Source organism: Pinus tabuliformis, chromosome X, assembly GCF_031772625.1.
Source record: "Pinus tabuliformis cultivar Carrire ecotype Pingquan chromosome X, CPIR1, whole genome shotgun sequence".
Lineage (NCBI taxonomy): Eukaryota > Viridiplantae > Streptophyta > Pinopsida > Pinales > Pinaceae > Pinus > Pinus tabuliformis.
In genome coordinates, this window is record NC_142308.1 from 920939475 (window position 1) to 920952919 (window position 13445).

At 32.2% G+C, this 13445-nt stretch overlaps 1 protein-coding gene across 1 annotated transcript in view; it reads left to right on the forward strand.

Annotated features, from left to right (window-relative positions):
- Window positions 1–1198: 1198 nt before the first annotated feature.
- LOC149142680 (putative protein phosphatase 2C 44) overlaps window positions 1199–13445 on the forward strand; it is a 183085-nt gene continuing 170838 nt past the window's right edge. The window contains exons 1-2 of the mRNA XM_089451554.1: window positions 1199–1478; window positions 1636–1739. Of these exons, the coding sequence (XP_089307680.1) occupies window positions 1199–1478; window positions 1636–1739 (384 nt within the window). The remainder of the gene's footprint in view (window positions 1479–1635; window positions 1740–13445) is intronic.

Genomic DNA, 13445 nt, shown 5'->3' on the forward strand with positions numbered 1-13445 from the left:
GATGATAGGTATCACGCCTCATTACGAAAAGTATATATATTTTTATTATCTTATTTTTGAGCCCTGGGGTTGGCTTGATTGGCCTTGGAGTTAGACATTGAACTTCTCAGAAATGGGATGTCACAAGTTCAACTCTTACAATTCCTTTGGGGTTATGCACTGTAATCAATGCTGATGGTCTACTTGGTTTACCATCTATGAATCATGGGGAATACTTGTAATCAATGCTGATGATCTACCTGGTTTACCATCTATGAATCATGAGGGAGTACTTGTAATCAATGCTAATGGTCTACCTGGTTTAGCATCTATGAATCATAGGGAATACTTGGAAGGTCTCTGTGAATTTAACAACATCTATTTAAATTTTATAGTTGATTGTATTGTGACATGTATTGTTTTGCAATCGCTAGTCAATCAAAAATTAAAATTATACATTAAATTGGAGCAGGTTCAAAGTTTCTTTCCATTTTCCAAATTGCATATGTTTATCTCAATTTCCTAACTTGATTGTAACTTGTGAAACAATTTCGTTTTTTCCTCTATTGGTTCTATTATGGTGTTTCTACTTGCATTGACTTCATGGGTTAATTTCCTGTGTTTTATCTTTGGCATATGATATATATTGTTAATTGTAACAATGATCTGCATCAATGAACAAGATTTTTCTAGTTGTGATATATTGCCATGTCCATTTCTCAAACCTCAAAGGTGAAGATTCTCCAACATTTTACTTCTCACATATAATGAATTTCTTGTTTTTCCCCATCATATTTCTAGTTGAATATGTTTCATGCGTAAATACACTATTTTTCAAATAGCTTAAACTGTTCATATATTTCCTATACTTACATGTTCATTTGTCTCTTGCACCTATCCAAAGAAAAAACGCCCAATAGTAGCATTACGTCATGGCATAAAGCAATAGTGCTTCCTTATTGCAAAAATTGCGTTTGTGACAAATCGTTATCATTTTTGATAATTTCCTTCATTTATATAAATATGATGGTTCTCAAATGACTCTTTAGAAAAAAATTGTATATTAGATGAGATTTCTGACTCTAATGCACATCCAGTAAAATGCTTTTACAACTGATCTGCCATTCGTTGTATTGGTTGTCACTTGCTATTTTCAAAGTTTCGTATGGTGTAAAATGCTAATTAAGTATTTTAATGCTAAAAAGTATCTCTGATAATAATGGAGCCGAAGTTCTGGACAGACCCAGAAAGTGCCATCAAGAATGCATACAACCGGACTGATGGGAAATTTTTAGCAAAGGCAGCTGATTTAGGGCCCGGTGGCTCCACAACAGTCACTGCTATTTTAGTTGATGGGAAAAAACTCTTTGTAGCAAATACAGGGGATTCGAGGGCTGTTATATGTAAAAACGGCATTGCTATTGAGCTGACTGTTGATCATGAGCCAAGTATTGAACGCCAAAACATCGAGAAGGGTGGATTTGTGACACTCCTGCCAGGTACCACTACAAATGTTGTGCAAAGATTAATTTTAATGAGAAAATTTTTTGATTTGTAACTTTATAATTCTATCTTAATGGTCTAGCTCAAGAGTAACATTTGAATGGTAACAGGAGAAACTGTATACTTAATGGTGTTTTTTTTTTAATATATTAGGAGATGTACCTCGAGTTCATTTAAGTTCAGAACCAGATGTGAGAGACACGACCATAGATGCAACCACAAAATTTCTCATTTTGGCTAGTGATGGATTGTGGAAGGCAAGGCATTTTTTCCAATCATTTACTTATTTGCATAGTTACTGTTACATGCATATTTTTTTTTCGCAAACTCATCTCATGGGAGAAAGCATCTAGGAAATTTTTTGATTACTGTATTGTCATTAATTTTACTCGAATAGTTCATCTGAATACCAGAGAGGTTCTTTTTTGAAGTTCTTAAAGAAAGATGCCCCAAGTAACTGCATTGCAAAGAGAGGATTTCCTTTCCCTAGGTGCCAGATCCGAGGGGCATTTATCTGCCCAATCCCTGGAATTGCACGTAGTGTCACCCCTTAACTTATGCTATAGGAATTCAGAAAACTGTAGCGAGAATGGAGGTAAGGTGGTTGGCTTAACATTCCGTCGACCTCACCAGTTGAATCAAAGATGCATTATATTATTACAAATTAGCAATGTATACATGGGCAAGAATTCTCTTCTAATCGAATAGAATGCTAAAACAGACAGTGTGTGGAAGTAGAATGATAGGTCAAGCAAATTGATAAAATGTGTGTATTGAACCTCATAGCTATCCCCTTTCTCCAAGACCTTCACAAAACAAATTTGCAATTTCCATATTTAAGACATAATCAGCCTTTGAATGCCTAATGATTCCTGCTGTGTTGGCAATGCTTCCAAATCAAAATCAAATACTTGCAGACAGGATTTTTATTTTCAACTTTTCCATACTGCTGCAAATGTTTGGTAATCCTCCGTATCTCTTCCAACGTTGGTGAATGAATGCCGCTTTTGTGAATAGATTCAAGTACAGTTTTTTGTTCCAGCGTTGGCTTCCATCGATGAGTGGAGCCTCTCGTTGTATTTTTCCGTACAGAGATGGATAGATGAATTAATATAAGAATAAGAGATGGATCAACAAAATTCAAAAACACAGGCAGATCCATAAATCTAGCACTCTAAAAAAACAATAAATACCTGATAGTTTTCTGGTCATTGTTGGGTTATTGTAGCCTTCATATTATTCACTAGTGTAGCAACAACTCCACCCCACCGATGGATTCGATGATGAGAGGAGGAGCTCAATGAAAGTAAGATGAGATATATGAAACCCGCCTATGGAGGAAAGTAAATCGAAAGACTCTTTATATAAAACCCAGAAATGGGCAGAGAAATTAGAGGAATTAATGGAAATATGGATCGGTTGATTACTCTGAAATGCGATGGGATCAATTGTGATGCGAAGGCCGTTGAGTGGACCAAGTCTCCCCGTAAAGCATTCCAAGGGAGCCACGTACTTCAGCCAATTACGTGTAAGCGCTCCTTTCTTGCGCCGCGACGAGATGCCAGATGCCATGTGCGGCCAGGGATAATGAATCGAACACTTAGAATCAAACGGTGAATATTAATTCCATCGTCTAACAACGAAATCAATGGCACAGGGCACTTGAAGGGAGTCCTTCCGAGAAGAACACCGTAACATAATTACAATTTTTGCAAAGAAGTGAGTCCCAAGTTTTTTCGATAACCCACACTCGACGAGCATTCCAATGATCTATCACTTATTATCAGCCAAAGGATTAAAGGATTGGGTACTATGTTTTACCATGTGAAACCGGTGACCATAAGAGTTTTGAAATTCCAAAGTATTATTCATTTAAACTTCAAACCAGCATCCCCAAATAAAAATTGTATAAGCAAATTCTGACATAGCACAAAACCCTAAAACAATTGCACTCCTCCCTCCTAGCTGTCTTATATTATTACAATGAGAAAATTTGATGCCTTTCTCAGACATTATGGCCACTCGGGACCATCCAAAATTTAAAATGGGCGCATGAACTGTAAAAGTAGATAGTAATCATATAAAACGTTTTAACTAGGCACCCTAAAAATTAAAATGGTTGCATCAATGACCCAAAAAAAAGCAGACAGTACTCGTATAAAAGCAGATAGTAATCATATCAAATCATTTAAATGGGCATGCTAAAAATTAAAATGGCTGCATCAACGGCCAAAAAAATAACAACGATATAAAATGTTTTAGATTTTCAGTAAAATGAGGGCGAAGGTGATGTTTAGCTATATGTATCTCACAGAATTCATGTATTTCTCAGACATTATGGGAACTCATATAGCGTTAACAATGTATACATGGGCAAGAATTCTCTTCTAATCGAATAGAATGCTAAAACAGACAGTATGTGGAAGCAGAATGATAATTCAAAGCAAATTGATGAAATGTGTGTATTGAACCTCATAGCTATCCCCTTTCTCCAAGACCACAAAACAAATTTGCAATTTGCGTATTTCAGACATAATCAACCTTTGAATGCCTAATGATTCCTGCTGTGTTGGAAATGCTTCCAAATCAGAATCAAATACTTGCAGACAGAACTTTTATTTTCAACTTTGCCATACTGCTGCAAATGTTTGGTAATCCTCCGTATCTCTTCCAACGTTGGTGAATTGCCGCTTTTGTGAATAGATTCAAGTACAATTTTTTGTTCCAGCGTTGGCTTCCATGAGCCTCTCCTTGTATTTTTCCGTACAGAGATGGATAGATGAATTAATATAAGAAAAAGAGATGGATCAACAAAATTCAAAAACACAGGCAGATCCATAAATCTAGCACTCTAAAAGACAAAAACACAGGCAGATCCATAAATCTAGCACTCTAAAAACCAATAAATACCTGATAGTTTTCTAGTCATTGTTGGGTTATTGTAGCCTTCATAATTTTCTGGTGATTGTTGGGTTATTGTAGCCTTCATATTATTCATTAGTGTAGCAACAACTCCACCCCACCGATGGATTCGATGATGAGAGGAGGAGGTCAATGAAAGTAAGATGAGATATATGAAACCCGTAGACGAAAGTAAATCGAAAGACTTTTTATATAAAACCCAGAAATGGGCAGAAAAACTAGAGGAATTAATGGAAATATGGATCGGTTGATTACTCTGAAATGGGATGGGATCAATTGTGATGTGAAGGCCGTTGAGTGGACCAAGTCTCCCCTTAAAGCATTCCAAGGGAGCCACGTACCAGCCAATTACGTGTAAACGCTCTTTTCTTGCGCGGCGGCCAGATGCCATGTGCTGCGAGGGATAATGAATGGAGCACTTTGAATCAGGCTGTGAATATTAATTCTATCGTCTAACAACGAAATCAATGGCGCAGAAAGGTACAGAGTGGCACTGGAGGGGAGTCCTCGTTTCTTGTTTGTATTTACTATTGTGTGAATAACATGGAAAGAATATTGTTATTTTTCTGCATTGTTGAGCATGTAAAAGTGTGATCTTGTTTCCCTGTGAATTTATGACAATGAGATAGTAGAGATATGGTTGTTTTCTGGATTTTTAATTTTATCAGATAGAGAAACTCTATGTGAAAATGCATATTATATGTATAGAGTCTATTCTTTATTTCAAGTAGAGACTAGATAAATAAAAGAAAACTAAATGTTGAAAATTTGTTGAGATTTAAAGAGATGGTATAATTGAAAACAACAAGAGAAGCTGGAACCATTACCATTACCATTTATCTAAAATTTTTCAATAAAATAAAATATAATATTTTATGAATCTCTTTATATATCAACAAGTTTTATTTAAAAATTAAATACGATATATTAGGAATTTAACAACAATATATAATATATTGAATTTATATAAAAATAAATAAAAAATTGTTTGATCTACGTATTTAACTATTTACACTACCGTCTTTGTATCAATAAAGTTAATATATAATAAAATTAATTAATGTTAATTAATAAGTTTACTCGACATATTTATTAGACAAAATTTGTTTAGTTTCATTTAATAAAATAAAATAAAATATTTTATTAATAAATCACTTATATTTGTTAATGTGTTTCACTTAAATTTAAGAAATATTAAATATTGAATATGATATAAGCAATTTAATAACCGATTTCACAAAACTGATGCCTTCAATTAGTATATTTGGATTGAGATCTTTGATTATACAACGAATAGGATCTTTTTTGCAATCTTCTATTTTTCCCATATCAACTCTACATACCATAAGAAAAACAACCTAGATAAGAATTGTCTTTTCAATAACTTAGAAAAATACATCTACAACTTCAGAAATGAAGGCAATATCCTTTTGTTTGAGGACTTTAATGCTCAAACTGCTACTAACCAAGTTATTATGTTAAGTAACAACTCTAACCCCGACCGCTTGTGGCTTGATGAGGATGGTAACTTAGCTAATAGATTCAAGAGAAAATTTAAAGACATAATCGAGAACTTATTTGGCATCGAGCTCCTCAAATCTTGTAGTTCTGAGGATATAATCATTTGTAATGGTATTAATAAATGGTTTCTCTCAAGTCAGATGACCTGTTTCCATGGTTTGGGTAGCAACGTCGTGGATTATGCGATTTATGACATCCATGTCCTTAACCATATTCCAAACCTTGAGCTTCTTAACGAGTACGAGCCTGACTCTCACCACAGACCCTTTTCTTTATCCCTCAATATTTCAATGCATACCACCCACATGCAGGAGAATAATGAGAGAAAAAGTCACATTCACTTCGATAGAAGTAATGTCGACCTATTCTTAATGTATTTGGAAAGGGATTTAGTATCCCTGACTTATAATAATAACATTGATCAAATCTATTCCATTTTACTACCAGACTTTCCACCACCACTAGAAAATTCTCTAATAAGACTTCGTATAAGAAAATATTAGAACTTCCAATCTTTGGTATGACAAAGACTATAAAATGGCTAGGAAAGTAATTAGAGACGCCCGTAATGAGATCATTAAGATCCATAATATAAGTATATACAAATCTCTCATTAAGTGGAAGAAGAGGTCATATATTAATAAGAGACAAGAACATCTTCTCTACCTTTCTAAAGTTGCACCCATAAAATTTTGGAGGAATGTGCTTATTCATAAAAGTAAAGAAAATCATTCTATTCCCATAGAAAATTGGGATAACTATCTTAAGAAGTTGTATGACTCTCCGGACACCATGGGCATCATCTTAAATACTCCTATTAAGGATGAGGAGAGTCTCAAAAATGAACCTTTTTTAACTCCAAATGTAAATATCGACTGACTTACAATTGTTTTCAACCTCATAATAATCTTTCCAACCTCCAATATTTGTTTTCTCGATGCTATAATTCTGATTGAGCTGATGAGGATTCTTCAATCGGAATTATAGCATCGAGAAAACAAATATTGGAGGTTGGAAAGCTTATTATGAGCTTGAAAACAATTGTAAGTCAGTCGATCTTTACATTTGGAGTAAAAAAAGATTCATTTTTGAGACTCTCCTCAAGCCTGTTATCTTATACGGATCTGAAGTTTGGGGGTGCAGTATATCTAGGGAGTCATAGAGAAAGATTTAGATGATCCAAAAGCAATTCATAACCTATAACCTCAAGATCAAGGGAAATAATCCCTATCCTATCCTCTTGATCGAAGGGGGCATGTCCCCCATCGAAAGTGTGGCTATGCTTAAATATATAATGTATAAGAAGAAGCTTCACAATATGGAATCCAACAAGATCCTAAAAATTGCTTTTGAGTTTAGTCAAAACCCCCACCTGTGCCTCAAGCTTGGGTGGCATCAAGATGCTGAGTCTTGGTTCAACCTTTGGGGGATTAAGGAGGAGATCATCATGGGAAGCAAGGGCAATATCAAAGATACTATTACGTCTAGTTTTAAAGACAAGATGTGGGATGGTAAGGATCTAGAGGGTAAGAGAAAGATAAGGTACTATCAAGAGGTGATCAACCCCACCCTTGATAACCAAAATTATCTCTCTATGTTGACTAGCACTAAGAAGAAAATAAACATTGCTAGGATTACAACTAACTCTCATGAGATTCAAAGTGCGATCAAGGGGTTTTCTACTCCCAAGACTCCCTGGGACAATAGAATTTGTTATATTTGTGATATTAAGAAGGCAGAAGATGAAAAACACTTCCTTTTAGTCTGCTCAACTATTTCCCACGTCCGCTCTCAATTCCTTATCATCATCCACACCTTAAATCTTCTTGAATTATTAAGTCAGACCAACTATATAAATCTTGGAATGCTTCTGTGCATGCTCCTTGATAACTAAAACAAAATTTTGAAGAATGATAATTAGACTCTGTTTTCTTGAGATCCAATAGACCACATTGATTTTAGTGGATATTAATCATCGTCATCATCATCATAATATATTGAATTTATATAAAAATTTAATTTATTTAATATAATGTAATATTTTATTAATTACATTATATTATTTTAATTAATAAAGTTAATATATTATTTATTTGAATCATTATTATAGATAAAGCTTTATTAGATTTATTTAATTAATTAGACACAATTTAATTGATAATAAGAGTCGATTATTTGTTATCTCCCATCCATCATCAACCTCTTTGATTTTTATTTTAGAATAATGATTAATGGTAGTGATGACCCTCACATTCTCCAACATATATGGTGTTTTATTTTTAGTGTTTCTTAAATGTTGATTTCTTAGATATAGTATGAATGATGTCATCACTTGTATTAGCAATGCATACCTTTTCATAGCCACTTTTGTTGTTTTTCGGACCATTTAGGATATTTGTTCAGTCATGTTTTCTGTAAGGCGTTAGGAAGAGTTTTTTTGTATGCTGAGGAAGGACTTTTTTTTTTTTTTTTACATCAATCTCAATTTTTACAACAATACACCATCAACCGCCTGCCTTCGGCAGGATTCGAACCTCGGTGGGAGGGGCAACAGCCATCCCCCCTACCATTACACCATGCACCGCAGTGCAAGGCGTTAGGAAGAGTTAAAACCACCTGAATTTTCCTTTTCTTGAGGGCATTGTCCATTTTGTTAACCTTTACTTTGATATAAGACAATTTAATGGTTTTTATAAAGTCATCATTATCTCTTTTTAGATTTGTATTCTCGACCGAATTCTTCATAAAAATTTGTATATTTGATAATTAATATATTTTAAATTTTAAAACAAACATATTAATAAAGATAGGTAATTTATTAATAAAATACTATATTCTATTTTATTAAATGAATATAAATAAATTGATTAATTGAATGTTCTATAAACATGACAAATATGTCAAGAGAGACAAAAACTTGCTTGAATCATGTTTTGATGGAGAAAGTGAATTCAACACTTTAAAAATATCTTGGAGTACCAAAAATTTGATAATTATAATCTTGGAGTACCAAAAATTTGATAATTATAACCAGGATTAGTGAATTCAACACCGTAAAAATATGTGGGATCACCAAAGATTCGTAAAAATAGCTGGGAGCACCAAAGATTTGATAATTATAACGAGGATTAGTGAATTCAACACCGTAAAAATATCTTGGAGCACCAAAGATTTGATAATTATAACGAGGATTTTTATAAAACTAATCGGATCATGATGGAATCTGCATTGTGTTTTCAACAAATTTACAACCTCGTTAGATTAAGCATTCGTTAAATAACAGTAGTTAATATTTATATATTAGCTTTATATTAATAATAATGAACATGCAATGACTTTATATTTATTAATTAATATTATTATATGTTAATTTTATTAATTCAAAAAATCTAGTGTAAATAATAAAATATTAGTACCATAAATGTTATCCAACTGTTAAGAAGTTACACTGTATTGAATAAAAGAAAATACTAATATAAATTTAATATATTATTATTAAATTCTTTAATTCTTTATAGGATATTTAAAATTTAAATAAAACATATTAATAAATAAAAATCATTAATAAAATATTATATTCGATTTTATTAAAAAAAATTAAATAATTCTTTTCTCATAAATAAGCTAACTAAACCTACTGACTAATATGTAATTATATTATATTATGACAAGCTTCTATTATGATTCTTCTATAGTTCCTTTTATAGATAATAGGTTGTAATATATAGTCTGAAAATAAATCATGTAAGAAACTAAACTCATGTAAGATTCTACCCTTCTCGAAAATGCAAACCTGTGAGAATAGAAGTAAACTATTATATTATATTAAATGAATTTTTTTTATTTATGCATCTAAATACATTTTAGATTATAATTAGTAAGAAAATAACGCACAATAATAAATCATAACAATTTGCTTAATTTTTTATTTATTTATTTATTTTGGTATATTTGTATTAGAAAAGAATTAAATAAATTTATAGAAAGCAAAAAAAAATCTCTACTTATGTATGTATGTATGAATGATAATTGTTTGTTTAAAAGAATTACATTGGAGTGTTTTGATTTTTTTTTTTTTTAAATAATTACATTATAACTAATTTACATCAATTTTAATTATGTATTTTTTTAAGATAAAATTTGAGAAAAAAAAATTAACGTGAGAATTGGATCCTTCTAAATACTTAATAGATCAAGAGTTAGGATGGATCTAGGTTGATTTGATTATTAATAGCTAATAATTAAAATTTATTGGTTTTGTTTATTTATTTTATTTCGTCTTATTTTTATTTAATTACCTAGTAAAATGGTTACATCACATCACATAACATAAAATAGCCTTACAACATCTCTTTTATACTGGGTTAGAGAGCCCTCTGAAAACAATAAACATAGTGTGTTATGTATTTATATATAAAAAAATTAAATGTGAAAAATATTAATACATTAAATATAATAATTAATCACAGTTATCTAGATTGGTTGGGAAAAATGGTTGTCATATTGCCCTTCTAGACTCAAATCCATGCTATTTATATGATGAATTATAATGCCTTGACAAACATTGGTTCAACGACTTGATTCATATAAATATTGTTGTATTGAGTCGAGCCTTGTGAACTCTTGAGTGAGTATCATTTTAATCATGGGGCAGTTCAATTGACATTGACCATATTATGAAGTACTATGTAAACCATAAGATTCAAAGTCGGAAGCTTTTGTGAATAAAATAAAATAATAATATTAATAATTTTTTCGATATATAAATACAACTTTAAAAGTTATTTAACAAAAACAAAATATTAAAAAAAAACATCTTAACATAAAATAAAATAAATTAAAGGCTTGTTAATGTAAAATAATAACTTGTAGCATTCTATAAATAGCAATCATAAGCTTATTACTAAGCATTTCATAATAATAAAGTTATTAATATGTGTTATAAATTGAACATATTTACTTATTTGGCATTCATATTTAAACCTACTAATTAACATATAGAATCTAAGTATCTAGCCGAAATGAGTGGAAAAAATTAATGTTTGCATTATTGTATATTAAAATGTAAAGAATGAGACAATAGTTTGATGCTCACACTCTGATCTCAACAATGGAATGGAAAGCTGATAAGTTTCTTGATTTTAGAGTATGGATTCTTTTGGAGTAGGGGGTCAAGCCCCTCCTACCATAACACATTAGCCATGACAAGGAGTGCTATGAGCAATGCTAACTATCTCCACATACCCATTAATATAGGAAGGTAATCTAATCGCAAGCCTAATATATCTGACAATGGACACAATATTTCCCATGGAATAGATTCGATACTCGTAAACCATCATGCATACCATGGTTCTTTTACACCTCTTGTACTATGTAATTTCATTCATAAAATTATTCCAAATGCAATAGCTAATATGGTAAAGCCAATTATTTTGAAAATTATATCCAAAGAACAAAGGGGCTAGATCCTAGACAACATCAAATGAGCTCAAGAGTTGATTCATTCATTAGAAACTATTAAGAAATATAGACTGCTCATTCATTTAGACCTCACTAAATAATCCGATCAACCCACCTAGAAATACCTTGATCACCTGCTTGTAGCACTTGGATTTTTCGACAAACTGATCCATTGGTTTGTAGCCTTACTAACTAAATCTTTCTTTTCTATTATTTTAAATGTATCCCTATATGAAGATTTTACCCCATCTTGGGAAATTAAACAAGATTACCCTCTTTTACCATTCATCTTCCTCTTAATGGTGAGAGGCATATATTATGTGTTAAAAGACATTTTTCAAAATTGCAATAAAAAGGACTCAAGATGTTTAATTTGGATTCTGCCATCTCCCACGAATAGTTCATATATATTACCTTGTTTTCTAATTCCCCTTCAGCTAGAAAATCTAGAACCTTCAAGATAGTTTTAGAATAATTTCATAATTCTTGAAGGATGGAAACTAATCTCAATAAATCTCAGGGTTTTTTTCTACAACGCTCCTCTAGTTGTAAAGTTGCACCTATCTAAAATGTTATAAATTCAAGGGAATTCCGTTTAGTCTAAATACCTAGGAGCCCCTCTTTTGCATAAATCATGAAGGTACTCAACTTGTAGGATCTAATAAGTAAATGTGAAAAAAAAAATCAAGCTATACATTTAGATCTCCAAATATTGTAGAATTGGAAGTCCTTAAATCGGTAACTCAAGCCTTTCCCATATACCCTTTTTTTCTTTTCTAGAAGAACCAAACATTATAATTAAACACTTAGATATATCTAATGAATTATTCTTTGAGTAGGAGAGAAATTAGAGAGAAAATGGTCCTTTAAAGCTTCATACAAAGTATGTAAAACAAAATTTAGAGGAAGCCTAGGGCTAAGGCCCCATGGGCCTTGCCCATACCAGCAGGGCATACAAGGGTCATCTCATTCATATTACAACCTTAACCAGAACACATCCATTCCCTATTTGTGGGGGCTTCTCATCCCTCCTAGTCTACACCTCCTCCTTGGTATATTGAACCTTAGTAGAGAGGAAGGAAAGATTCTATTCACAGGAAGAGAAAACTACAACAGAAGCATGGGATGTTAGGGCGACCACTAGAGAAATGCAGGACATGGATATAGATTGAGTTTCTCAGAGGATGAGCAACACTTTCATTAGGGGGTGATGATGAGCCTCATCATTGGGTAATTATATGGACCTTAATACACCTCCAAGCTTATTTAAATCAACTCTTTTCATAATTCGTTACATATTTTGATTATATTTTTCTTAATGAGATGAGTAAAGGCAAGACGTTATGTCTAGGTTTTTGAGAGAAAATAATGGCAATTTTGACTAATAAAGGAAATAAACTTGAATCAGACAAGGAGGATAGGTTGTAGGAGATAATTCCTCCTCATTTAATCCTCACTGATTCAAATATTCCCCCATCAAATCATGCTAGCTCGAAGTTGCAAGCATCCAAGTCATGAAGACCAAAAGGTAGTCGTGCCAGTGACAGTTAAAGAGCCAGTTCATGTTTAGATTGGGAGCCTAGCATCGCTAGATTTAAGGAAGTTGTTGGATACTTTAGTTATATAAATAAAGAGGCCTAGAGGCTCCTTAGGATTCAATTTTTTTATGTAAAAAGGCACTAAGAATTTTCGAGTTCAACACTTGTGGAAAACATTGTTATGTAATTTTTTTTGATATGATAACGAGAATGAGAATTTCCTTGATCCAGCACTAAAAATTAGAATGAGCTTCAGCCCTCTGATTCAACTCAGTTTTGGATCAAGGAAATGCTCATTCTCATTATCCTATTAGAAAAATTACATAAAAATGTCTTCCACGAGTCTTGAACTCGAAAATTCTTAGTTTTTTTTTACATAAAAAATATGAATTCTAAGGAGGGTCTAGGCCTATTTATTTATATAGCTGAAGTATCTGACAACTTCCTTAAAACAAGGGAGGTTGGGCTCCCAAACTCAAGATGAACCGACTCTTTGATTGTCACTGACTCAGTTTCTTT